This window comes from Gymnogyps californianus, chromosome 29 (assembly GCF_018139145.2).
Source record: "Gymnogyps californianus isolate 813 chromosome 29, ASM1813914v2, whole genome shotgun sequence".
Lineage (NCBI taxonomy): Eukaryota > Metazoa > Chordata > Aves > Accipitriformes > Cathartidae > Gymnogyps > Gymnogyps californianus.
Genome location: NC_059499.1, coordinates 1,725,129 through 1,748,395, shown reverse-complemented (window position 1 = coordinate 1,748,395; position 23,267 = coordinate 1,725,129). Strand labels below are relative to the sequence as shown.

Here is a 23,267-nt window from a genome sequence, read left to right as displayed (position 1 = left end):
GAAACCAGGCTAGTGATGGTGGCATTGCGCCGGGGACCTCCCTACTCTGAGTCCCCAAAACACCGCTGATGGGGGGGTTTCCAGGCTGTGCCGGGCTCCCATGCACTATTCCAGGGAGGGGCTGCTCACCCTGGCCTCGCTCCCCTCGTGCTCGGTGTCACGCTGCCGTGGGGACGCCGGGACACAGCCCCCATGGCACGCAGGGATGGGGTGGCTGGCAATCAGGGACATCCCTGCCACGCTCCGGGCAGAGATAGTCCCCCAACATCACCCCCATCTCGCGCCGCCGCCGCCCCCGGCGTCCCCACCGCCTCACCCCAGGGCTGTGCCGTGGGCACCACGCGGGGTTTGGGTGCTGGGGTGCGGGATGTGGCTCAGGGGCCCGTGGGAACGGTGGTGCTGCGGTGCGGAGCTGCTCCGTCTCCCAGGTGGAAACCTGCCAGGGCTGCCATGTTATAAATACATGATGATTAAAGGGGAACGCTCGGGCAGTTCCAAGCCCCTAATTAATTTGGATTAATTAATTTTTACAAAGCCCACTATTAATAGGGATGATGTCAGCGGGTGGCTGAGTCACAACTCTCACTCGGTGCGAATCAAGCCCGGCCCTGGGTCCGCAGAGCTGCTGGATCACGGGCCGGGACGAGCCACCGTGTCGGGGCATGGAGGGACATGAGCGGGGCGCTGGGGACTGTGTCCTCATCTTCAATGCAACCCCGTCCCTGCAGGGATGCATATGGGGGTGAGACCTGCCCCGTACCCCCGGAAAGGTCCGGGTGATGCTTGAGCCCCGCGGGATGCTCCAGCACAGCGGGTGCCAGAGCAAACCCTCTCTGTCCTCCCTTGTCCCTCCTCTCTGCCCCGTGGTCCCATCCTGCTCCCCACCGGAGCATCCCCACGGCGGCAGAGCCCAGGCGGTGCCGCGGAAGCCGGCGGCAGGTTCACACCAGCGGGGCCGAGCACTGAATTTGGTCCGCTGCCTGCGTGGGGAGGGAGGAGAGGAGGACGTCTCCGCGCCCGGGCGGTGTCTGTGCGTCCGTCCGGCTACAACAGGAAACCCAACACCGTGGCACGGGGGGACAAAGCGCCGTGCTCTCCCCTCCTGTGGCGCAGGGTATAAAACCTCCCGGGGGGCCGCGACCTGCCTGCAGCTCTCTGCCCGCAGGCGAGGGGGGTAAGTAGGGAATCGCTGCCTGCAGCGCTGGCCCCACCCCGGCCACCATGTCTTCAGCACTCGCAGGACGAGAGCGGCGCTGGGGACCCTTGCCGTCCCCCCGTCCCTTTCCTGATGTCCCCCCATCCTGGCTGCCTCTGCGGCGTTTGTGCCACGCTGCGCCGGATGGCAGCGGCGTCACCGAACGGCTCTGCTCCCCCTCCCCGCGCCGGCTGAGGAGGGCCTGGCTGAAGCGCTCGGTCCGTAGTGAGCAGCAGGGCAGCGGGGCAGCCCCCAGCCCCAGGACCCGGCTTAGCCTCGCAGAGCTGAGCTGAGACCTTGCAGACTCGCTGCACCCTGGGCTGGGAAAGGGGAGAGGGTCCCCTTCTCCCGATGCACCCTGGGCATCACCTCCCCGGGAGGCACCTTCGCCTCCAACCCCCCCTCTCGGCTCCTCTCCCTGCAGCCCTGGGGCCTCTGCTGTGCCCCGGCACCATGGCCACGGGTGAGCTGACCGAGCTGGAGACGGCCATCGATAAGATCGTCACCGTCTTCTTCACCTACGCGGGGAAGGAGGGCAAGAAGGGCACGCTGACGGCCAGCGAGTTCAAGGAGCTGGTCCAGCTCCAGCTGCCCAACCTGATGAAGGTGAGGTGAGGGGCAGCATGTGTGGGGCAGCTGGGGGGGCGGCTGGATCCCCGTGGGTCGCCCCGAGCTGGGGGGCTGCTCCCAGTATCCTGGGATTTGCAAGCAAGAGCGAGTAGCAGGCCCTGCTCCCCTCCCTCCCCATCCCGCTTGCTGGGGACCGGGATGCGTCCAAGCCTCCCCTGTCATCCCCGCAGGACGTCCCCTCCCTGGAGGAGAAGATGAGTGAGCTGGACGTGAACAACGACGAGGAGCTGAAATTCGGCGAGTACTGGAGGCTGATCGGGGAGCTGGCGAAGGCCATGCGGAAGGAGAAAGCAGGGAAGAAGTGACTGGGCTGATGGGGAGACTCGGCCGACGCGGAGCTAATAAAAGAGGTTTCCCTGAGCCTGAGCATCGCTGCTGTTCTTAGCGGGGGGCTCCCGATTTGGGCGGCCCATCTCCTCCCCTGCCTGCATCTGCCCATGGCCATGCTGTGCCCCGGGGATGAGCCCAGCACCACGAGTGGTGGATCGGGGCTCACTCTGCGTTGGGATGGCTGCTGCGGGGAACCTGTCATGGATGGGGCCATTCCCAAATCGCCCGTGCACTGGTCTGGCTTGCAGGGTGCCACCCTGCACCCCACAAACGCCTTCCTGCCGGGCTGTGGGGTTGCTTAGTGCAACCCTGATGGGTGGTAGAGATGTGGCTGGAAGCGGGGTGGGGCTCGGGAGCATCTCCGGCAGCGATGCTGTGGTGGCCGCAGTGGCCACCACCTCCATGACATCAATGCCCATCCTCTCTGGGGTCTTGGGTGGCACAAGGGGACGCATCCGCCGGCACAGCATGTCTCCGGCTCAGCACCCCTAACCGAGCTCCCATTCCCGGCGTTCAGCTCCCAAAACCCGGCGCTGCTGGGAAATGGTGAAACCCCTACCACGGCGTTACCCATCCCTGAGCCGGCCGGAGCCCGGTGCCCAGGTGGCCGTTCCCACGCGGTGCTACACGGCAGTGCCGGGCTGGATGGGGAACCGTCAATGTGGCCGGGAAGGAGGCGTTTCCCAGCCCCACGCTGGCACCGGGCCAGGCTCCGGAATGAGACGCCTTGCACCACACCGCAGCTGGCGGCGCGCAGGGAGCTCCCACTCACACCTCCCCGTGGTATAAAACCCCGGCGCGCCACAGCCCGCGCAGACCCAGGAGAGCCCGTGGAGCAGGTAAGTGGCCCATCCGCCACCGTGGGATGGGGGTCTGCGCCCAGGGGTCCCGCCACCCCTCCGCACCCCCCCCTGCTCCCACGCTCGGCTCTGCCACGACTTGCCGCTGGGGCAGGGACGCTCCTGCCGCCGGGACGTGTCCCGGCAGCTCACCGCATCCCAGGGCTCCTTCCTCGCCCTGCGCTCAGTCCCGGCGCCGAAGGAGGGGAAGCTTCCCCCAAGCCGAGAGCTGAGCCTGGCTTTCTTCCCCTGCCAGCTCCCCAAAACCCCGTCGGAGAGGACAGCCCCACCACCACCGCTGCCACCAAGGACCTACAGACCCCGCGAGGAGCAGCATGGGCCAGTGCAACTGCCGCAAGAAGCGCAAGGTCTATGAGCAACGCTGCGGCACTGGGAGGGCTGGGACCCCCGGCGGGGTGCGGGGCTCGGGGGTGACCCCGCACAGCCCCATCCCTTGGAGCACGGCCCTGGGCACGGGGTGACTCAGAGCAGCGTGGCCGGGCCAGCCCCATCCTGGAGCCAGACTCCAGCGGAGGAGCCGGGGGGCTGTTTTGGAGTTCGGCGATGCTGCCCCGGCGCTGGGCAGGGGGAACGTGGTGCTGCAGGCTTGGAGCCGCTTGAAAGCTCGGGGAACCAGGCAGCTTTCTCCAGCTCCCGTGGACTCACCTTCGGGAGCTGCGCGTATTCCTTGCAACCTCTCCAAGGATGCCCAACGGCAGAAAGTCTCCTGTTTTCCTCGGCTTTCAAATGGGAGGTGCCCACCCCGCGCCCCTTTGCACCTGCAGAGGATTTGGCCCCGGCCGGCTGAGCTGGGGCGCCGGGCTGAGGCTCTGAAGATTGCTGGGTTCTTCCTAATGGGCATCGCCTGATGTGGTTTAATAGTGTTTCAAGGGGAAACCGCAGATGCTGAGTGAATCACCATCGTTTCCCTTCAAACGCAGCTCTGGCTGATTAGCACGTGTGGCTGGGGAGCCGGGCACGCGGGTTGGGACGGTCTCTGTCCCCGACCCCACCAGGGAAGGGGTCTGCAGCCCCGACGGGGAGGGAGTGTGGCTCCTGCTGCCGCCAAACCCCATCCCGGCAGGCACCCGAGTCGTCCTGGGCACTGACTCATGCCGCCATCCGCCGCTTGTGCAAAGGAGAGGAAGAACCAGTCCGGACGGCCGCGGCGGCCCCCGCACGCCGTGGGTGTAGCGCCTGGAGACGCCGGGGTGGCTGAGCCTCGCTGGCCCCGGGCAGGGAGAAGTCTAGGCAAGCAGAGACAGGGGGTGACATGCCTGCGGGGAGGGGTGTCACATCGAGGTGGAGGGGTGACACGTCGAGGTGGAGGGGTATGGCAGCTGTAGGGAGGTATTGCAGCTGGGCAGAGCCTGTATGGAGGGAGGCAACATCTGTACGGCGGGGTCTCACATCTGTACGGTGGGGTCTCACATCTGTATGGAGTGGTCTCACATCTGTATGGAGTGGTCTTGCATCTGTAGGGGGGGTCTCACACCTGTACAGTGAGGTCTTACATCTGTAGAGGGGGCCTCACATCTGTACGGAGGGGTATCATGTTGATAAGGAGGTTTATCACATCATTGTGGAAGGGTTGAACATCTGCAGAGAGCACTGGCACATCTGCTCGGGGAGTGTCCCACCTACTTGGGGGCTTGTCCTGTCCATCCGGGGGATGTCCCGTCCATCCGGGGGATATTCCATCCATCCGGGATGTGTCCCACCAGTGCTCACCCTCTCTCCCCCGCGCAGGACTGCCAGGAGCTCACCGACGTGGAGCGGGCCATCGAGACCGTCATCAACCAGTTCCACTGCTACGCAGTGAAGGGGCAGAAGGAGTACCTGACGCCCAACGAGATGCAGGAGCTGGTGGTGCAGAAGCTGCCCCACCTGGGGAAGGTGAGGGCAGAGCCCCGGCAGCGGGCAGGGGGAGCTGGGGTGGGCACGGGCTGCCTGCGGGACCCCACAGCCCCATCACCCCGATGCTTTTTTCCGCCCCCGCTGCAGTGTGTTGGACCGCTGGACGAGAAGATCGAATGCATGGGAGACCCTGACGAGGCCAAGCTGGAGTTCGGAGAGTACTGGGACATGATGGGGGACGCAGCCAAGGGCTGCCGGAGGAAGTAGAGGGCGGCGGGGGACGGGAAGGCGCCCGAGGCCTCAGGCTCTGCACCGAGAAGCGCGAGAGGCTGCTGGTCCCGGTGGGATGTGCCTGGGAAAATGCAGCGTTGCTCCTGCCGGGGCTTGTCTCCTCCCCGCGTCCCTAGCCAGGGTGGAGGGATCCCCCTCCCCGGCTCCATCCCTACCCTCTCTCGGCTCTCCTTCCCGTCAGGAAACCTCCCTTCCCATCCCCAGCTCTGGCCCGTGCCGCGGCGGGAGGGAGGTGGCAAGGGGGTTCCTGGCGCCGGCTCTGGAGCTGCCTTTCTCCGTCCTTTGCTCCAGAGCCTTTACCCCTGGGGTTGTCCCGCCTCCGGCCCCAAAACCCCTCCGGTTGCAGGTCCCCCAGCCCCGGAGCATCGCAGTGAGAGGGACTCGGCTCCTTTCCTCCAAAAACCCTTGGATGTGCGGGCTCGTCCCCCCGGCCCCGTGCCCTGCCACCCGAAGGGAGCCCCTGTGCCACAGTTCTGCCTCGTGCTTCGAGCACCTTCAGGGGCATCCCGGGCTCCGGGCCAGCACCGACGTCGCCGTGCATGGCCTGGGTGTATTCCCTGCTCTTCCCCCGGTGCAGGGACCGCGGTGCCCTGCGCCTGCCCAGGTTTTGGGGTGCTATGTCGGGGTATGCCACCTGCACGGTGCTCCCCCACCTGCCCCTCTCTAGGGATGCTGGCCCCCGGCTGGCGGCTGGGCTCGGGGCTGGGACGGTGGCGGGTTGTTATCAGCTTGCGTCACTTGCAACCATTTTTGTATAAATTAATAAAGGAAAACAGTGGAAAAAAGCCAGCCAGGATGGGGTGATGTCATTTGTCCTTTGTGGGAGGGGGAAAGAGGGGAGCAGGGAGGGATGGGGCTGCAGCGATCGCGGCTCTGAGCATCACTTGCTGCTGGGTTGCACAGCCCCGCTGGCCCCAGTGCAGAGCACGAGGCTGCAAGGGATGCTGCGGGCGTGCAAGGGATGTTGCGGGTGTGCAAGGGATGTTGCAGGTGTGCAAAGGATACTGCAGGCATGCACAGGATGCTGCAAGCGTGCACGGTGCTGTGAGTGTGCGTGAGCACTGTGGGTGCGCGCGGTGCTGCGGTGGCCACAGTGCTGTGGGCGTGCGTGGGCATTGTGGGTGTGCACGGTGCCCTGGGTGTGCACAGCGCTCTGGGTGTGCACGCCACTGAGGGTGTGCATGGTGCCGAGGGTGTGCACGGGGCTGTGCACATGCCCAGTTCCCGGGGTGGCTTGTGCCCGGCGGTCCCCATTGCGGGGACCCCACAAGCAGAACCAGGGCCGTGTCTCAAGACCAGGCACCCCGAGGGCTTTGGGCGTGCGCCTCCATGCTGGGCTGGAGGGAGCTCAGAGGAGACCCCGAAATCCTGGGCTCAGGACGACCCAAGAGCTGTGAGGCCAGCAGCAAGATCCCACCTGTGCCAGGAGAGCGTGGAATTTCTGTGTAATTACAGCAAATTAGAAAACAGTAAATGCCACAAAGCGGTGGCTCACTGGGATAGAGCAATTAGCTCAGGCACCGAGCGCATGGAGGGTGAAGAAATGGGCTTGAAAGGGTGCAGGGCACCTGCTGAGCCCGGTTATTCCACCTTTCCTCTGCCATCTGGCCCATTCCCGCTGAGCTCCGTGTCCCCGAAGAGCCCGTGGGCAGCCCTGGAGGCACAATGGGGACGGGGACCCCAAAAAGGGAGAGGGTGCGGGCACCTCAGCAGCACCTGCGTCACCTTGTGAGGCTCTGTGCTGTGGGGGGAAAAAAAAAAAGATGAACGAAACCAAACCAAACCCCAAAGAAATGTGATAAAACCCGAGGCCAGACCAGGGTGGCAGGTCCTCCTAGGCTGGTGGCTGGCGCGGCAGCACCGACACCGTGGCTCGGCCACAGGCCACCCTCTGTCTCCTCTCACCTTGGGGTGGATTTCACAACAAGAATGACTATTTATTGTTCCTGCCTTGGAAATAAATACATGGAAATTAAGCAGAAAGGTGTGGTGTGCATTTAATTAGAGACAGGAAATGTGTCAAATGGTTGGGGTGATGGGGGGGAAAGGGGAGCCAGGGCTCCTGGATCCTCTTCCCAGCACCAGGCTGGGAATGTGCTATGGGAGTGGGGACTCCTGGGTCCTATTTCTGGTTTGGCGACTGGCTCCCCGGCGTGACGGTGCGCTGTCGGGAGGAAGGCAATTCCTGTGGCGTGAGCCATCCTCAGTAAGTATCTGTTGTATCTGGAAGGTCCTTGGAGGTGGTAGGAACAGATCAGCCCGTGCCGGGGCGGTCGGTGCCCCTCGGTGAGTCAGCGCTGACCACATGGGCATGGCACTGCGCTGGTGGAAATGCCGAGAAATGCATTTGTCTGTGCTGGGGTGGCCGCTGTGTGCAGGAGCAGTGGCTCCAGGGTACCCATCACAGCGGTCACCAAGACCCCCAAAGCTGGGGCTCAGTCTTCCCGCTCTGCAAAGGGTCCCATGGGGCAGAGCTGGTCCATGAGAAGCCAAACTGCTCCCGACCCTTCAGACCTGGAGCTGGTGGAGACCAGGGGAGAGACCAACCTCATCGAGGCAATCAAAATGGCTGGGAACTGTCTTGTGATGGGTCTGGATGGTACGTGGCTGCTCTGAGCACACACACACGCACACGCCCTGGATGCCTTGTAAAAATAAGGGCTTGGATGTGGTTGTGACATCTGCCAGGCACAGGAGAGTAATGATGCAGAGGTGAGCTGTTTGCCTGCAGGGTCGGGGAGGGATTCCCACCCTCCTGGGATGTTGCATCAACGACACCGGAGCATCTCGGCCGAGAATGGGTTTGCTTCCTCCCAACCGAGATTAGGAAGAAACCAGTAGAGAGCTGGGATGACACATGTCGATTTTTCCAGGAGAGGAGCCCCAAAGGTCCTCTGAGCAGGTGGCTCCTGCCTGTAATATATCACCTCCTACTTTGCATCCTTAACTATGCAGCTCCCAATAATGCCCGTATCTAATCTTGGCATCAAATCACTGTCCCATTGCTCTGGTAGACATACCGGGGTACAATTTGCCGGGACAATTAATTACAGATGAGACTTTACAAGCACAGCTACCAGCTGAGAAGAGCCTTATCTGTCCCAGTGCATCTAGAGACGGCTGAGAGCTGGATACGGAGTGGGTGCTTGTGCTTCCAGGGCCCCAGAGACCCACGCCAGCCCCTTTCACCCTTGAGAACAAGTGGTTTTGGTTCAAATAAACGATGCCCCCCGCTTTGCTAGGCAGCTCCTGTGCCACACTGGACCCGACTGGCTGGCATCGCTGGCGGTGGGTGCGTGGGGCAGTTTGGAGCAGGGTGGGTGGCGGGGATGTGCCGCGGGACGGAGGAGCCAGGCTTTCGGCTGCTGCGTGGCTGGACGGCGGCAGGTTTGCAAACCCTGGGGCGAGGCTGGAGTTGCACTGTGCCTGGTAAACCACCGCTGCTGGGAGCCCAGCACCCCTTCCAGACGGTGGGGTCTTTTGGGGTGGTCCCCAAACACCTGCCATCACCCCACAGCCACAGCCATGCACAAGAGCAGCCCCTGGGAGGGAGCTGGAGCCTGCTGCGGGTCTGTGCTCGCACCGACCCGTCTGGGTGTTGCAATCGCAGGGAGCCATTTCCCAGGTAAGCCCTAGCCCGGGAACGCCCTGGGAACGTCAGGGAGGGGTGGGAGCCTCTTTAAAAGCCCGGCTGGGCCCAGTGGTATGGGTGCAAGGTGAGGAGAGAGCGTGCGTAATCGGCTCCAACTGCCCGTGCTGCCAAATCAGCGACAGACGGACGGAGCGGGACCCCCGGACGGAGCCAGGTGAGGCTCCGAGCTGGGGACGGGAAAGCCGGCATCGGGACCCTTAGGGTGAATATTCAACTGGGAGCAGCCCTGGGACATGCTGCTGCAGGTTGGGTGGTGGAAATCCCCTGAGCCTTTCGGCAGCACCGCGCGCGCGGGGCCGGGGTGGAGGGGACCCACTGGATGCTGGGGGAGCACTGGGGGGAGCCGGGCTGGGGGGCGAGTGGTCCGGCATGGGGCTTGGCAGCATCCATCAACCTCGGCTGCCTACGGAGAGCCTGGTGCATGGGGTTGCCAGTGGGGTCTGGCCCCTGGAAAAGGGGGATTTCCCCCTTGCTTTGCCCACGGCGGTGCCGGGGCCATGGGCAGGGAGCACCGGGGCTGTGCCCGGCTGTGGGTCCTGGCTCTGGGCGCTGGTGCTGGTGAGTGCGTGAGGAAGGAGAGGGAGAGGTGAAAGAAGAGGGGGGACCGTGGCAGCAGGAGCGGAGCAGCCAGCGAGCCCTCTCCTGCCCATCCCGCCTCCCCGGCGCCCAGCCCTGCTGCAGCCGTGCCGGCATCCCCGCGTCCCACTGCCGTGACAATGTCCCCATGCCCCAGGCTGGCCCTGGGGGCACGTGGTGGGGCCGGGGCGCAGGCGACGGCGGGACCATGCGGGCTGCGCTGTTGCGGATGGGCTGGTGCCGTGAGTCAGCGTCAAAGCAGCAGCCATGATGCCCCGAGGATGGGCTGGGTGCTGGTGGCGGGGGACTGGCGACAGTGGCTTGGGGTCTGCATTTGGGGACCCCAGCGGGTGCAGGGGGTGGGTGTGTGGTGGGTGCGTTTGCCCAGGTGCTGCTGACTACCTTTTGTTGGCAATTAATGGCCCGGGACAAGGAAGGGCCGGAGATGGAGGTCTCTGGTGAGCAGCTCTCGCGGGGCCGTGCCGGGCACTGCAGCTCGCAGCGGGACCCTCTGCGAGTGCTGAGACTGTTCAAAAACTACCCTGGTGCCCAGCATTCTGCAAGCCAGGGACGGTCCCCAGTCCCAGGACGGGGTGGCCCTGGGCCGCAGCACCATGGCACAGCGAAGGGTCCCGTGGGGACAAGGATGACTCGGGAGGGCACCCAGCCATGCCGAGGCACGCAGGGACGAGCGTGAGAGAGCAGGGAGCCCGGGGCTGAGCCTTGTGTCTCTCATCAGCACCCTGATGTGCCGATGTCCTCAGCCTGGGGCTGAATCGGGGAGAATCAGTGCAAAGAGAGAGGGGACGTGAGCCAAATTTGGGGCACCGGACAGGTCCTGCCCACTCCCAGGGAGCAGCCAGGCTGCAGACACCCTCCTTGATGATGCCCCCAGAGTCGCGGACAGTGCTGGGCCACCCCTCTGGGCTCCACGCATGCCGCCCCATTGGCTTCCTCCAAGACCCAGGTGGCCACTGCTGCCGTGACGGTTGGTGTTGCACCCTGGGCTGGTGTAAATCAGCATGGCTCCAGCAAAACGATGGGGAACAACACGCCCCAGCTCGCCCCAATCCCTGCCACTGATGGGGCAGGAAAGAGCCAAGGCCGGACAAGGTGACGCAGTTTCCGTCCCTGCCTGCCTGCATCCTGCCCAGGATGCGGATGCCGGACCCCGTGACAAGGATCATCCTGTTGGGTCCATCCATAGGAAGGAGCTTTCTGGCTTGGGGCAGCCTCGGGACCGTGGAGAGAGGAGGGGGACCCTGGACATCAAGCAGGCAGGCAGGATCGGACCCTGGGGTATGGGGGACGCCCTTGGCTGGGCTCGTGGGGGGCTCAGGCAGGTCCAGACCTGCCCCTCTGGGGTGTTCCCAGAGCTGTGAAGCAACAGGAGGGCTGGCCGGTAATTCCTGCCCTCGTCCCGCCGCCACCGCCGCCCTGCCGCATGGCTCCCAGCCCCATTCCTCCCTAATGAGCCCTGGGAACTGGCGGCCGCGGCCCTGGCGCTGTGGAGCCCTGCGGCCCCAGTGCCATAATTGCTGCCCCATCCTACGCGTGGGGTCGGCCGCCCCGGGGGGGGGCAGGTGGGGTGGCAGGCGTGAGGTGGGTGCTGTGCCAGAGCCAGGGCAGGTGGCATGGAGGATTTTTCGGGTGATCCTGTATGAGCAGCGATGTGGGGAGACGAGCACCCCGCACGTCGGCACTGCTGGCTTTTTGCTTTTCCATGGAGGCTGCTTTTTGTCTGCCTGGGCGGCTTGCGGTGACCCCAGGGCCGGCAGCAGCGGAGAACCCCATGCATGCCCTGAGCGATGGCACCGTGAGCTTTGACGGCACGCCGCCTGCCCTTCCACTCCCTGTCCTCCAGCATGGGCACGTGGAGGGTCCCACGGCCCCCGTCCCTGACCCCCATCCCCGCAGGTGACCGCAGGCAGCGATGGCAGAATGCACGGAGCTGGAATGGGCTGTCCAGGTGCTGGTGAACAACTTTGACAAGTACTCGAGCCGCCGCTGCTGCTGCAAGAAGCCGCGGCGCATCAGCAAGAAGGATTTCCGCAAGATGCTGAGCTGTGAGCTCAACCACATGCTGACGGTGAGGCTGGGACGCACGGGGCCAGGGGACCGGCTCCTCGCGCTTGTATGGGGTCCCCCCCACCCCGCTTTCCCCGCCGTCTCGGTGTGAACAGCTCCGCTCTTTCCCCCAGGACACCGGGAACCGTCGAGCGGCTGACAAGCTCATCTGTGATCTGGATGAGAACAAAGATGGGCGCATCAGCTTCGAGGAGTACTGGACCTTGATAGGCGGCATCGCCAGCCCCATCGCCCAAATCATCCGCCAGCAGGAGCAGAGCGTCAAGCACACCAAGTAGCCGGCTGCATCCGGACCCCGGGCTCAGCCCCTGCTCCTCCACGGCTCCCCGCTTCTTGCCTCTCCTGCTGCTGCACCCTGCCCCGAGCCCCAGCTTGCCCCGGGGCACCCCAGTCTCCCACGGCTTTGCCGACCGAGCCATACCAGGGTGCGATCGGGGTGGGAAGACCCTGTGGGTGGGAGCTGGGGGGTGCGAGGCCATCACAGCCTCGGGGGGCTCCTCCTTGCCCCACGCCATGCCATCCCTGCCTTCATCCTCTTCCGCAAGCCCTGTCCTTGCTGGGCTGCTGGGCAAGAAGCGAAGGGAGAGGCTTCCCCTCATCTAGGACATGAATTCTGTCTGTTCTCAGACCTCTGGGGCACGGCCCCGCTGGCAGAAACCCCATCACGACCAGGACACCCTCCTCTCCCCTTGGAGCTCCCCCTCAAAGTCAGGGGTCTTCTTGGGAAAAGGATGCCTTTCCCCCTGCCCAAGCTGGTGAAGGGTCTGCCCTGCCTGCGCTGCCTGGTGCTCTGGTCCTTCGGGCTCGGGGAGTGGCGCGGTCCCGTCCGGGCAACACCACCGTGGTTATTTATTGCAGCAATAAAGTTTGCAGGAGCAGTGGGTGACGCTGAGGCTCTGCCTTCCCGGGGGCTGCCCCGCAGCATGCATGCACCAAGGGGGTGCAGGGGGCCAAGGGAGGGGGTCTGCTCCGTCCCCCGTCACCCACGCAGTCACGGCGTGCCCTGGGCTGGCGATAACGTCCATCCCAGCCTTCCGGCCTCGCAGGGACGGGCTCCCTGGGGCTGATCAAGCCACCACGAGGTGTCAGCAGACACCGTGGCCTCCCGGCACCCCACCGGCCCCACAGCACCCCAAGCCGCTGCCTGGGGCACAGGGTGTGGATGCTGCTGCCACACGTCCCGGGGGACCCTCTCCACGTCCCGGGGGACCCTCTCCATGTCCCCATGCGGGGTCCTGAGCAGCCCGGCCCTACAGCCCCGCATCCGTGCACCGCAAAGTCATGGCCGCCCCAACCCCGGGGCATCTTGGGGCACCCCAATTCCTGTGCTGCAACTCGGCGCATTGCATGCCCCCCACCCAGGATGGGGACGGGGAAAAGCTCCACGGCCCCATGTGTGCTGGGACAGCCCGGGTCGGCGGTGCTCGGCGGGGAGCGTGCTGCAGCCCAGCCCGTGGCGCCCTGTGACGCCCACGGTGCTGGCGGGCAGCCCGAGCCGGCAGCCCTGGCGCCTGCTGGGGATTTTCCACCGGGACGGGACTTGGCCCCGGGCCTGTGAGCATGGCAGCGGCCCCCTGCGACCCCCAGTCCCATGGCAGGGGGGATGTCAGCACCTTAGAGCTGAGACCCCCATCCCCTTCCAGCCAGCCCCCCCTTGCTGACCGTCCTGCTCCCCTCCCCAATGCAGAAGCATCGCTGGGTCCTGCCTGTCCCCCTGCCCATGCAGCCCACCTTCCCCTGCCCTGCAGCACTTGGGGTCCCGGGCAAAGAGGGGGGGTGCCCCGCCGTGGGAGACTGCGCAGCTGGGCAGGGCTGCGGCTGAGTCACGGTGGAGGAATCCCTCTTGGGCGAGGGCAGGGCTCGTGACTCACACCGCTGTTTGTGGGGTGAGTGGGGCTCGGCTGGGTGCTGCACCCAGCTGCTCACACGGGATCCCAGCAATCCGGCGGCATCTGGGGTAGACTCTCGGGGTGTCTCTAGAAGGGACCCTCAGGGAGAGGGGCAACCAGCCCCCAACATCTCATTTCTAGATGCAGATCGGCTGCAGTGCATGGAAACAATTCAGGATTTCCCCCGCCTTGTGCGAGCTTTCCCGCAGGACCCGGGCATCCGGGCTGGGGCTCTGAGCAGTCGCAGCACCCCGTGCCTATGCTGGTCGAGGCTGGGTGCGTTATTTCCCACCCCGGAGCTGCCTGGAGCAAACATGGGTGCATAGGGAACCCAGGGGACACGGGGAGGGGGGGACTGCTGCACTGCACCAGCGTGCAGGGGACCAGTGTGTCAGAGAGCGTGTTGCACGGGCATCTGTGTGGGCAGGGGGTGGTTTGTATGCCCGTGTGCTCGGCAACTGCACCCCTGGGTGCTCCTCCCGGAAAGCCCTGGGGCACTTTGCACGGCACCATACGGCAGGCGGGGAGGGGGACAGTGCGGGACCGTGCAACAGGGATGGGGCTGCCAGGCTCTGCAGCTGGCCCCAGTTCAGGGAGCTCAAACCCACGCTCCTGTCCTCGTGTCGCCGGTGGGATCCGCTCCGGGCACCCTGCACCAGCTGCTAACCCAGCCCTGGCGGTGCACCAGCCTCGAGGCCCCATGTGCTGCAAGATTTGCAAGATTTCAGAAAATGCCCTGAATGTGTGTTCCCCCACGGTCCTCTCCAGCTGCCAGATCTCTGGGAGAAGGAAGACACGTTTCCTCTGCAACCACCAGAGACTGAAAGGTTGGCTGCCTTCGGGATGCTCAAGGCCAGGCCACCTTGGGTTTCGCCAGACGAGGATTTATCCTGGCTCCCTCCTCCAAACCAAACAGGCTCTTGCGGATGGGTGGCAATGCAAACATAACCGGGGGTTTGCAGGGAAAAGCCGGGTGCCCTCCCCGGTGCTGGCGCTCCCCCGGGAGCAGCATCCTGCCAGGATGGCCACCACCCTGGAACAAGCCCTGGCCTCCAGCATTGCCACCTTCCACGAGCGCTCGGGGAAAGAGGGTGACAAGTACCAGCGGAGAAAGGGCGAGCTGAAGGAGCTGCCCAGCTTCATGGGGGTGAGTGTGGGGACACCTGGGACTGAACCCCACCAGCATCCTCATGTCTCTCCCCGTCACTGGGGAAGAAGTGGGGGTCGGGGAAGGGCTCGCTCCTCCCTGAAGCAGGTTCCCCCCATCTGCCAAAACCACCCGTTGCGGTTGATGCCTACTGTGCCGCAGCCGGAGAGTGCTGTCCTTCACCCCACTGATGCTCTGTGCCAGGAACAACTGGATGAGCGGAGCTTCTGGGTGCTGCTGAAGGACCTGGAGGACAAGGACAACATGATGGACTTCAAGGAGTACGTGGTCCTCCTGGGCTGCCTCACCATGCTCTGCAACAACTTCTGTGCTAAGGCTTGTGGCCCTGCCAGCCGGCATCGAGCCCCAGCCCATGGCTCGAATAAAACTGCTGTCACCTTCCCAGCCCCACTGCAGAGCCTGTTCGTTTGCACTGGGGTCACTGGCATGGGAGTGCTTGGGACCATCTGTCTTGGGGAGACCAAGGCCACCCAGAAAGCTGGCGGTGTGGGGGACAGTACAGTGATGAGGGTGGGGACGGACGTGGGCTGGTGACCAGCTTTCTCCGGGGAGCCCCACGGGATGCCCCAGCACTTCCTAGTCCTTGTGCCTATCCCTTAGCTTGTGCCTCGGTCCCCAGACTCCCCAGCGGGGCCAGCAGCTTCTCCCAGCAGCAGCCAAACCCACCCACCTCCCGCTAATGGGATCACACAGCTCATTAGGCAAAAATGAGGCGCGGGCAAAACCGCCTGCGTGGAGCTGCTGGGAAAGCCTGGAGGCGAGGGGGCTGCATGGGGCACGCTGGGCAGTGCCAGCCCGGCCGGCTATAAATGCCCACCGCGCTCCAGCTGCAGCACCCCGGCTCCTCGCTGCTGCCTGATCTGCGCCGACCCCGGTGAGTCTTTGCTCCCCTTCCTCGTGCATCGCTCGTTGTGCAGCTTTGCTCTCCAGCTGCAGTTCACCCAGCAGTCACTGCACCCCGAAACGCCCCCCCGAGAGGCACCAGAGTTGCAGCCGCCCCTCTGTAGCATCGCGGACCGTTTTGGGCAGGGTGGTGCGGACGGAACCCTGTTGCCGCCCCAAGCCTGGCCTGACCCCATCCCTGGTGCTCTGCCCTCCAGGCGCGCAGGACGCTGGCGATGGCGTGTCCCCTGGAGCAGGCGCTGGCCGTGATGGTCACCGTCTTCCACAAGTACTCAGGGAAGGAAGGGGACAAGTACAAACTCAGCAAGGCGGAGCTCAAGGAGCTGCTGAACAAGGAGCTGCCCGTTTTCGGGAGCGTAAGTGGCCGTGGGGGCACATCCTTTTGCATCCCTCGGAGGTGCCCAGGCGCGGGCGAGAGGTGTCGTAGGGGCAGGAGCAAAGCAGCTTCGGGTCTTTCCACATAGCACGGTGCAAACGAGGGTGAGCCGAGGTGGTCTCTGAATTTCCCCAAAGCATGCACGATGGATGCAGCCCACACGTGATGTGCCGAGACCTCTGGCAAGCCCCGGGGAGAAGGAAGGACGAGGCCAGGAGGACCTGAGCTGGAGCATGCTCAGACCGAAAGGAAACTTGGCTTTCTTATACCCACAGAAATATTTTGGTTGGCAAAGAAAGTCATGCTCCGATTTCAATTTTTTAATCCTTTTTTAACCCCTACTTCCCCTTCTGGCTTGTGGTTTAAATTGGGAGGAGGAAGGAGAAATTTTTTAGCCAAACTTTCTCATGGCTGAGAGGTGTATTTGCTGTAGCCGTGCCAGCACGCCCCAAACTACAGGTAAGCCACCTGCATTTCTAAAGGCCACCTTCTTCCGAAGGCAAAGAGAAAATCCTCCTTCAAAGCACGGGGAGAGAAGCCCAGGCTTTTTACATCCTTCCTTGCAAGCAGTGGGGCTGGATGGGGAAGCAACTCCCTCATCCGTGCACCCCGAAACCGCTTACCCCCACCACGCTCTCCCCCCTCACAGCAACAAATGGACGAGGCGGAGTTCAAGAGGCTCGTGAACGACCTGGACCACAACAAGGACAACGAGGTGGACTTTAAGGAGTACGCCTGCTTCCTGGCCTGCATCACCATGGGCTTCAACGAGTTCTTCAAGGACAGCCCCACCAAACAGCCCCGCAAGAAGTGACCCCCCCCTGCCCACAGCATCGCCGCGGGGCTTTCAATAAAAACTTTTCCAAAGCCTCGGTGTGCATCAGCAGGGTTTTGTTCGCCGTAGGTTAGCGGGCAGCCGGGTGACTCATGCCTTCCTCCAGCTCCGTGGGATTTTCCATGGTGCGACTCAGCCCCGGGAGGCATTTTTTGGAAAAGACTGAGCAAAACAGCTCAGCGCCGCCTCCAGGCAACGTACTCGGACATTCCCCCCCCCCGAACCATCCTTGCTGGCTCGGGGAAAGGTTCCATGCATGTTTAGCTCAAAACATACTAGCTTCCCTGAGCCCAGCTTGGCTTGTAGGTCAGCACAAGCTGCCCTGGGCAACGCATTGGGTTTGGGGACAGAAAGTTGATCTGGAGGAACCGGACAGCAAGATGCAAGGTCCGTGCAAAGCACAAAAGCCAGAGAGCGTCCCCAGTTCCCGCAGAGAAGAGCTGTTTCTGAGCAGCTGGAGGAGACCCTTAGCCCCCTTGGGATGTGGATGAGTCCATGCTGGGGGACTGCACTGGAGAAGGTCAACCGGAGCCCCCCAGGTTTACCACGGAGCTGTGGGGCTGCAGACAAGTGGCAGTTTCCTGAGCCCATCAGCCTGTGATACTGGCTGGGAAGCACAGTGCTCACCCCCCCTCCACCTCCCCATAGCCGCAACAGCTCCTGGCAGGTCTGGGCTGGTTCGCAGAAGGTGCCGCAGCTGCTCTCCAGCTTTCCCCAGCAGCCCCAAAACCCCAGAGAAACCACCCCAGATTCAAAAAGCCCTTACAAAGCCTCTGCATCATTGCAGGGCAGAGCAGACCCCTGGCAGAGCCTGTCCCTGAGCACCCATGTCCTCCTTAAGCCCCCAAGTCCTTCCAGCATCTCCCCAGCAGCTCCAAACTTTGCTCTGCCCCTTCCCAGGGTCTTTATAAAGAGCCCCCCCAGGAGCTTCTGCCGCCTCCCAGTAATTTACACCAGTTTGCACTTGCTAACAGGGAGATGAGGTTCAGGCTTGGGGATTTCTTTTGCCAAAATGGTCCTTAAAGAAACCCCTGACCTGGGGAGACGCCATGCGGTGTTTGGTGAGGTTTTGCATCCCGCTGGGCATCGGAGCAACCCAGAGCCGGCAGCAGGGCTTCGTCCCCTGTTTTTCTCACTCTGGTCCTCGCAGCAGCAGGTGCCTTTGTCCCGAGGGGGCTCAGCCAGGCTTGGGGACACTCGGGGTATTTGTCAGCCCTTGCACCATGGCGAACAGCCGGCTCGCCCCACAGCAGGCAGTTGCAAACTGCTGGCTTCTGGCTTTCCCCTACAGCTCCCTGACACGTGCCCGGGACATAGAGACACCAAAATAGCGCTCCGTTACACAACGGGGTGTTGTGACGCACTGCCCTTGCAGTTAAGAAACAGAAATCGCTTGGAGTCGAGTTAAAAACAGAAAAAAACCTCACCCAAACCCCAGCACAACAACAAAGCCGTGGACAAACTCCGCTCGGGTTTGTGCGGCTCCAGACATTCCCGGGGATGCTGCCAAAACCATCGTGGGCGGCATCTCGCCCCGCACCGGCATCGCCTGCCCTTGCTGGCAGCGGTGGGACAAGGTGCCCACCCCTGCCCTTGCTTCATCCCTTGTCCCTAGGGATTCTCCTCGACCGGGTGGTCCCCGTCCGGCCCCGGGGGCACATTTTGCTCTTTCTAACCCAAACCAGCCCCCTTGGCAGTGCAGGAGCAGGACGGTTTGGCAGGGCCAGGGCTGCTCCCAGGATTTCCTCTCCTCCTTTGCCAGCCAATATCCAGCCAGACGCTGGATCGGCATTGGTGCTTCCCATCCGGGTAGTGAGGGAGGTGTCCCAGGCGGGGCTATAAATGCCGTGGCCTGACGCCGACTCGCCTCCTGCCCTGCCCATCCTTGGCTGTTTCGTTTGAGCTGTCGGTGAGTTGCATTTTTCCTACAATTCTCTGTTCCCCCTCGCCATGCTGGCCCTCCAGATGCCCTCCAGATGTTGCCGATGGCGTAGCTGCCCCATCCCGCAGTGGGGTCCCCCTACAGAGGTTTTTCCCCTGGGGCTGAGCGTGAGGCTCCTGCTGCAGCGAGCCGAGCCCGAAGGCTGCGTTTCACCTCTGAGGGCTGGAAAAGTGCATGTGCCCCTTCCCTGCCTGGCTGGTGCAGGAGGGGGCTGCTGCCTCCCCCCACGTTCTCCCCTCCGGCATGGCTTTTTTGGAGGTTGCTCAGCACCGGTACCAGACGGCAACGCCCAGCTAGCGGGAGGGTGAAATTAGGGAGGAAACGGTGATGCATCCCGGTGCATGCCCGGGAGCGGGGCACCGGAGCAGCCTGCACCGTCTGGGGGGCTGGGGGAGACTGTCGGCCCCCTGGCACGGGGGTGTCTGGGGATGCCGAACTCTGCTCTCACCCGCTTGTGCTGTTGGTGCCTCCAGACTCTCTGGCATCCCCCATGGCGTGTCCCCTGGAGCAGGCGCTGGCCGTGATAGTCTCCACCTTCCACAAGTACTCGGGGAAGGAGGGGGACAAGTACAAGCTCAGCAAGCAGGAGCTCAAGGAGATGCTCATGAAGGAGCTGCCCAGCTTCAGCGTAAGTGTGGGGCAGGGGGTGCCACCCATGGGCGACGCTGGGACTTGGGGATGTGGTCCTTGATGCAAAACCCCATTTTAACCCCCCTCTTGCCCCTGGGCAGAGACAAACCAACGAGGCCAGCTTACAGCAGCTCATGGGCCACCTGGACAGCAACAGTGACAGCGAGGTGGATTTCCAAGAGTATGTGACCTTCCTGGCCTGCATGGCCATGATGTGCAACGACTTCTTCCAGGACTGCCCCGACAAGATGCCACGCAAGAAGTGAGCACGGGGCACCGGCCCTGGGCTGCGTCGCTGCTCCCATGACCCTCCCGCTGTCTTCCTGATGCTCTTTCAATAAAGGTTGCTTCAAACAAAGTCCTCTGCGTGCTTTGCGATGGGGGTTTCTTGCCCCAGGGACAGGGGTGCTGTCACACTGGGGAAGACCCCGTTTCCCTTCCACGTGCGCGTTGCAGGTACCAGATGACGAGCGAGAGCAAGGGTGCTTCCGAGCTGGACTTTGCTCTGCCGCAACATGGGCACCGCATTCCCAGAGCCCTTGTAAACTGCCTGCAGGGCTCGTCCCTGCTGGCCACGTTAGCGTGAGTCAGTGGCAGGCTCTGCCTGGCAGCACCCTGCCCTGCAGCCCCAATAACTGCTTCGCGGCTGTGCAAGGAAAGGCAGGAGCTTTTACAGGGATTAATGCCTCTGACCAGCACCATGATAACAGCGATAGGTGAACAACTCTTTTTTTTTGTTTTGTTTTGTTTTTTTTAACTGCAATAATTAAGCTCACATGGGGTCAGCATCTGTCCCCCCACCTGCTGCCCCGTGGGGCAGGACCTACCACGTTGGGAAGTCACCCAGGACCCTTGTCCCTTCCCCACCCCAAGCGAATCCTTGGGGAGTAGGGTTTCAGTCGCGTTCCTGCTCGGGGTGGGGTTATGGCATGCAGAAGAGCGACTTCCCCCGTGCACCCAGCCAGCCCTCCTGGGCTGCCGGCATGGGAGGACTCAGCCCGTGGCTATAAATGCGAGGAGCCGCGCAGCCACAGCCTCTCCCTTCCCTGCACCGGAGTCTGTCCTGTTCACGTCTCTAAGTCTCCATTTCCTCCCTCTGATCCCCTTTTCCCCCCACGGAACAACTGCAGGCAACCTGGGCTTGCGTGCTGGGCTCCAGATGTGCAGCATGCCCCTTCCAGATGTGGATGTCCCCCCCTCTACCCTGCTGGGAGCCGGACCTTCATCAGTTGGCTCGGAGCTGCTCCTAGAGGCATTGGCAAGCGGAGATGCCATGAAGGCTTCGCTTCGTCCAGCCCCGGCTTTGCCCCCCCCCGGATGTCCCCTCCACCAGCCCTGGGGCTGCATGCCGAGGTGGCCGGGAGCCACGTTTGGGCTGCGCCTCGTGAGTCACCCTGCAGCCACCGGCCCCAGCTGACGCAACACCCCGGGGTGGCATGATGGTGGGGATGCAGGGCAGCCCCCTGCCCGCTCGAGGCCAGACCCCGGGGGCTGCGCTGAGCTGGGTCTGGAGGAGCTTTGCCCCTTCCTGCCCTGCTGGCACCAGGGTTGCAGAGCATCCCCTGGGGTGGAGAGGGAGCGATGCCCCGGGTGCTCCCCACTCCCTGCCCCAAGGCTGGATCAGCTCCCGGCCGCTCGCTGAGCTCCCCTCCATCCCCGTGCTGCCCACAGCCGTGGCGTGGACTGGACCTGGACCATAACAAAGATGAGGAAGTGAATTTCTAGGCATATGGCAACCTCCTGGGGGCCCTGGCCATGATCTACAGTGATGCACTGAAGGAATGCAGAATGAAGAGCTGGGCCAGCTGGCGGGGCAAGGGGCCCCAGTGGCCTTTTGGGGTCCTTTTGTAAGGACCTTTTGTAAAGTTTTTTGTAATTTCCTATTGTAAAGTTTTGTTGCTGTGTTTCTGGTCATTTTCGAACCTTAAATAAGTTAAAACCTCATGGATTGCACTGTTTTTTCTCTTGCTGGGGGTGGGTGGGAAGGACTCAGTGTGGGGCTGCACCCAGTGCTCATGTCCCCACAGACGGATCCTGTTGGGTGCTGGCAATGCTCTGCCCCTCCTTCTGCCCGGGACTCCCACCCAGGCACTGCACCCTCGGCTTTGCAAAGGCTGGTGTGCCAGGAGGCTGGGGTTGAAGCTTATCCCTCTGCTTCCCCAAATGGAGGGCGTAGGGGTTGTTCCATGAACCCCAGCTTCTGAAATCCAGCGCTCAGCTGAGCATCAATATCAGGGGGAAAAAAAAAAGTATCCATCCCTCCAGGCTCAACAAAACACCTGAGGACGTGGCTGCACTGCACTTGCATCCCAGAGGCAGGTGAAAGGGACCCCTCTACAAGCCCTTGGCCCTTTTCACGCCTGATCTGTGAATATTTGAAGCTGACACGATGCTGTTCACAGGCATCCCAGCCCGCCTGCATCCATCCACACCCCCGTCACTGCTCTGCCGCCATGCCCTCGGGGCTGTACTGATTCCGTCCCCGCAGCACCAACACTCCCAGCCCCGCGGCTGCACTGGGCCACGGAGCAGATACCAACACCCCACCGGGGCTCTTGCACCAGAGTGTGGGCTGCCATGGCATGGCAGCCGGGCACCAAGGCAGGGCATGTGCTGGGAGCTGCCAGTGTGTGGGCACACGGCTTCCGTGGCAGGCTGGGCAGCAAATGGCAGCATGAGGACCCACGGTGCACGCCTGTCCCTTCTTGCCTGCCCCACGGAGCATGCGTGTCTCCTCCACCACCCCACGTGGCACAGGCCCACCCCTTCACACCTCCCCACACGTGTCCCGTCACGTCTTGCTGACGGTGCACCCGTGTCCTGCTGATCAGCCCTGCGTGCCTCCCCTTCCCAGGGAGGACGCACCCGTCTCCCTCCATCACACAACCTGTCCCTTTGTTTCACTCTTTTGCAATTTAGGCTTTTTCTGGCACCAGTTCCTCACGCTCCTGGATTAGGAGGCTGACGGGGAGATGTTTCACCACCGCTGTCCTTCCCATCTCCTAAAAGCCTTAACGGCTAGCACGGGCTTTTTGCTGTGCCAGTCCCACCAAGCACGGACTTGGGGTGAAGGGCTTGGGCATCCTCAGGCACAGGCTCCTCACTGGCCCCCCCCCCCCAACTGTCTTTCCCCCAAGACACGCAGAGTTTAGCAGCCCGTGCCAGGCACTGGGAACACCATGGGGTCTCCCGCATGTGGCAGCATCCCCCCAACACTGGGAATAGGCAGCAATTGCCAATGCCCTGGGTTATCATTAGGCAGCAGTTACGGCTGCTGGGAAATGCCACCTCCTAAGACTGACTGGCAGGTTTCCGGCATGCTGGCGTGCCTGGATTTGTAATGTCTTTCTTGGCTCCCTGGCTAGCTGTTAAGAAATGATTCAGGAGGAAGTCTGCTCATGATTTTGGAGAGGTGACTGGGGGGTGAGATGCATTGGCCATCCCCCAGCACCCGTGCAGCAGCGTGCTGGGGGCAGACACCACACCTCCAGCCAAATTCAACAGCATCAGGGCAGATAAAAGAGTGATGAACCACATCCCCCATTGGGAAAAAACCAGCAGCATCCCACCGGACACCCTCACCCAGCACCTTTCGTGTGATCCAGAAAAATTCCTCTTCTGTCATCTTTGCAAAGACCCCCAAACTCTGCAGGAATGTCCTGGCTCCTGGGAAAGCCCCTGCACCATCACTGACCCACGATGCTGGCTCCCTGCAAGTGTCTCTTTTGGTGTTTCCTTGTTTTGCCCTAGTGACTTTGATGCGTCCCCTCCCTTGTTAACAGTGGGAGCAGCCAGTTCCTGGAGACAGGCAAGAAATCGCCACCTGGGCGTGCTGCATAGCCTTGCACAATTCCTGGGGTTATTGCCCCAAAGGAAATTTGAGGGTGTCACAAATTGTAGCTCAGGGAGAGTATAAAAGAGACCTCGCCTCCACCGTGCCGTCACTGCTCCTACCTGCTCCTCTCCTCCCGTGCACCACCGTCTGCAGAAGTCGGCCCCAGCACTGCTCGTAGGTAAGTCGGTCCTTGCCAAACGGTGGCTTCAGGCTTCGTGCTGCTGGAATCGG

The 23,267-nt window shown here is 62.9% G+C and overlaps 6 protein-coding genes across 7 annotated transcripts; all 6 read left to right on the top strand.

Moving 5' to 3' along the window:
* Positions 1-1,035: 1,035 nt before the first annotated feature.
* On the top strand, positions 1,036-2,179 carry S100A13 (S100 calcium binding protein A13). The gene is made up of 3 exons (XM_050912156.1): positions 1,036-1,174; positions 1,620-1,801; positions 1,996-2,179. Exons 2-3 carry the CDS (start codon positions 1,649-1,651, stop codon positions 2,128-2,130), a joined length of 288 nt encoding a protein of 95 aa, XP_050768113.1. The 5' UTR covers positions 1,036-1,174; positions 1,620-1,648; the 3' UTR covers positions 2,131-2,179.
* Positions 2,180-3,313: 1,134 nt separating this feature from the next.
* Positions 3,314-5,118, top strand: LOC127026862 (protein S100-A14-like). Its single transcript, XM_050912160.1, has 3 exons — positions 3,314-3,362; positions 4,744-4,890; positions 4,999-5,118. Exons 1-3 carry the CDS (start codon positions 3,330-3,332, stop codon positions 5,116-5,118), a joined length of 300 nt encoding a protein of 99 aa, XP_050768117.1. The 5' UTR covers positions 3,314-3,329.
* A 3,789-nt stretch (positions 5,119-8,907) lies between these two features.
* On the top strand, positions 8,908-12,329 carry S100A16 (S100 calcium binding protein A16). 2 transcript variants are annotated; one of them, XM_050912154.1, is made up of 3 exons: positions 8,908-8,948; positions 11,288-11,459; positions 11,572-12,329. In XM_050912154.1, the coding sequence occupies exons 2-3, from the start codon at positions 11,304-11,306 to the stop codon at positions 11,734-11,736; spliced, it is 321 nt and encodes a 106-aa protein (XP_050768111.1). In that variant the 5' UTR covers positions 8,908-8,948; positions 11,288-11,303; the 3' UTR covers positions 11,737-12,329. The 2 variants fall into 2 exon arrangements, with proteins under 2 accessions (XP_050768111.1, XP_050768110.1); XM_050912153.1 differs by lacking the exon at positions 8,908-8,948 and adding an exon at positions 10,613-10,669.
* Positions 12,330-14,368: 2,039 nt separating this feature from the next.
* LOC127026918 (protein S100-A2-like) lies at positions 14,369-15,049 on the top strand. The gene is made up of 2 exons (XM_050912213.1): positions 14,369-14,494; positions 14,699-15,049. The coding sequence occupies exons 1-2, from the start codon at positions 14,369-14,371 to the stop codon at positions 15,047-15,049; spliced, it is 477 nt and encodes a 158-aa protein (XP_050768170.1).
* Positions 15,050-15,633: 584 nt separating this feature from the next.
* Positions 15,634-16,608, top strand: LOC127026859 (protein S100-A4-like). Its single transcript, XM_050912157.1, has 2 exons — positions 15,634-15,774; positions 16,444-16,608. Exons 1-2 carry the CDS (start codon positions 15,634-15,636, stop codon positions 16,606-16,608), a joined length of 306 nt encoding a protein of 101 aa, XP_050768114.1.
* Positions 16,609-18,501: 1,893 nt separating this feature from the next.
* Positions 18,502-19,559, top strand: LOC127026857 (protein S100-A4-like). Its single transcript, XM_050912155.1, has 3 exons — positions 18,502-18,538; positions 19,045-19,199; positions 19,303-19,559. The coding sequence occupies exons 2-3, from the start codon at positions 19,062-19,064 to the stop codon at positions 19,465-19,467; spliced, it is 303 nt and encodes a 100-aa protein (XP_050768112.1). The 5' UTR covers positions 18,502-18,538; positions 19,045-19,061; the 3' UTR covers positions 19,468-19,559.
* Positions 19,560-23,267: the final 3,708 nt, after the last annotated feature.

Coding starts and splice junctions, on each gene's coding strand:
- S100A13 (XM_050912156.1), top strand. CDS start 1,649: ATGGCCACGGGTGAGCTGACCGAGCTGGAGACGGCCATCGATAAGATC. Junction 1,802..1,995: donor AGCTGCCCAACCTGATGAAG/GTGAGGTGAGGG, acceptor TCATCCCCGCAG/GACGTCCCCTCCCTGGAGGA.
- LOC127026862 (XM_050912160.1), top strand. CDS start 3,330: ATGGGCCAGTGCAACTGCCGCAAGAAGCGCAAG. Junction 3,363..4,743: donor ACTGCCGCAAGAAGCGCAAG/GTCTATGAGCAA, acceptor TCCCCCGCGCAG/GACTGCCAGGAGCTCACCGA. Junction 4,891..4,998: donor AGCTGCCCCACCTGGGGAAG/GTGAGGGCAGAG, acceptor CCCCCGCTGCAG/TGTGTTGGACCGCTGGACGA.
- LOC127026857 (XM_050912155.1), top strand. CDS start 19,062: ATGGCGTGTCCCCTGGAGCAGGCGCTGGCCGTGATAGTCTCCACCTTC. Junction 19,200..19,302: donor AGGAGCTGCCCAGCTTCAGC/GTAAGTGTGGGG, acceptor GCCCCTGGGCAG/AGACAAACCAACGAGGCCAG.
- LOC127026859 (XM_050912157.1), top strand. CDS start 15,634: ATGGCGTGTCCCCTGGAGCAGGCGCTGGCCGTGATGGTCACCGTCTTC. Junction 15,775..16,443: donor AGCTGCCCGTTTTCGGGAGC/GTAAGTGGCCGT, acceptor CCCCCCTCACAG/CAACAAATGGACGAGGCGGA.
- LOC127026918 (XM_050912213.1), top strand. CDS start 14,369: ATGGCCACCACCCTGGAACAAGCCCTGGCCTCCAGCATTGCCACCTTC. Junction 14,495..14,698: donor AGCTGCCCAGCTTCATGGGG/GTGAGTGTGGGG, acceptor GCTCTGTGCCAG/GAACAACTGGATGAGCGGAG.
- S100A16 (XM_050912154.1), top strand. CDS start 11,304: ATGGCAGAATGCACGGAGCTGGAATGGGCTGTCCAGGTGCTGGTGAAC. Junction 11,460..11,571: donor AGCTCAACCACATGCTGACG/GTGAGGCTGGGA, acceptor TCTTTCCCCCAG/GACACCGGGAACCGTCGAGC.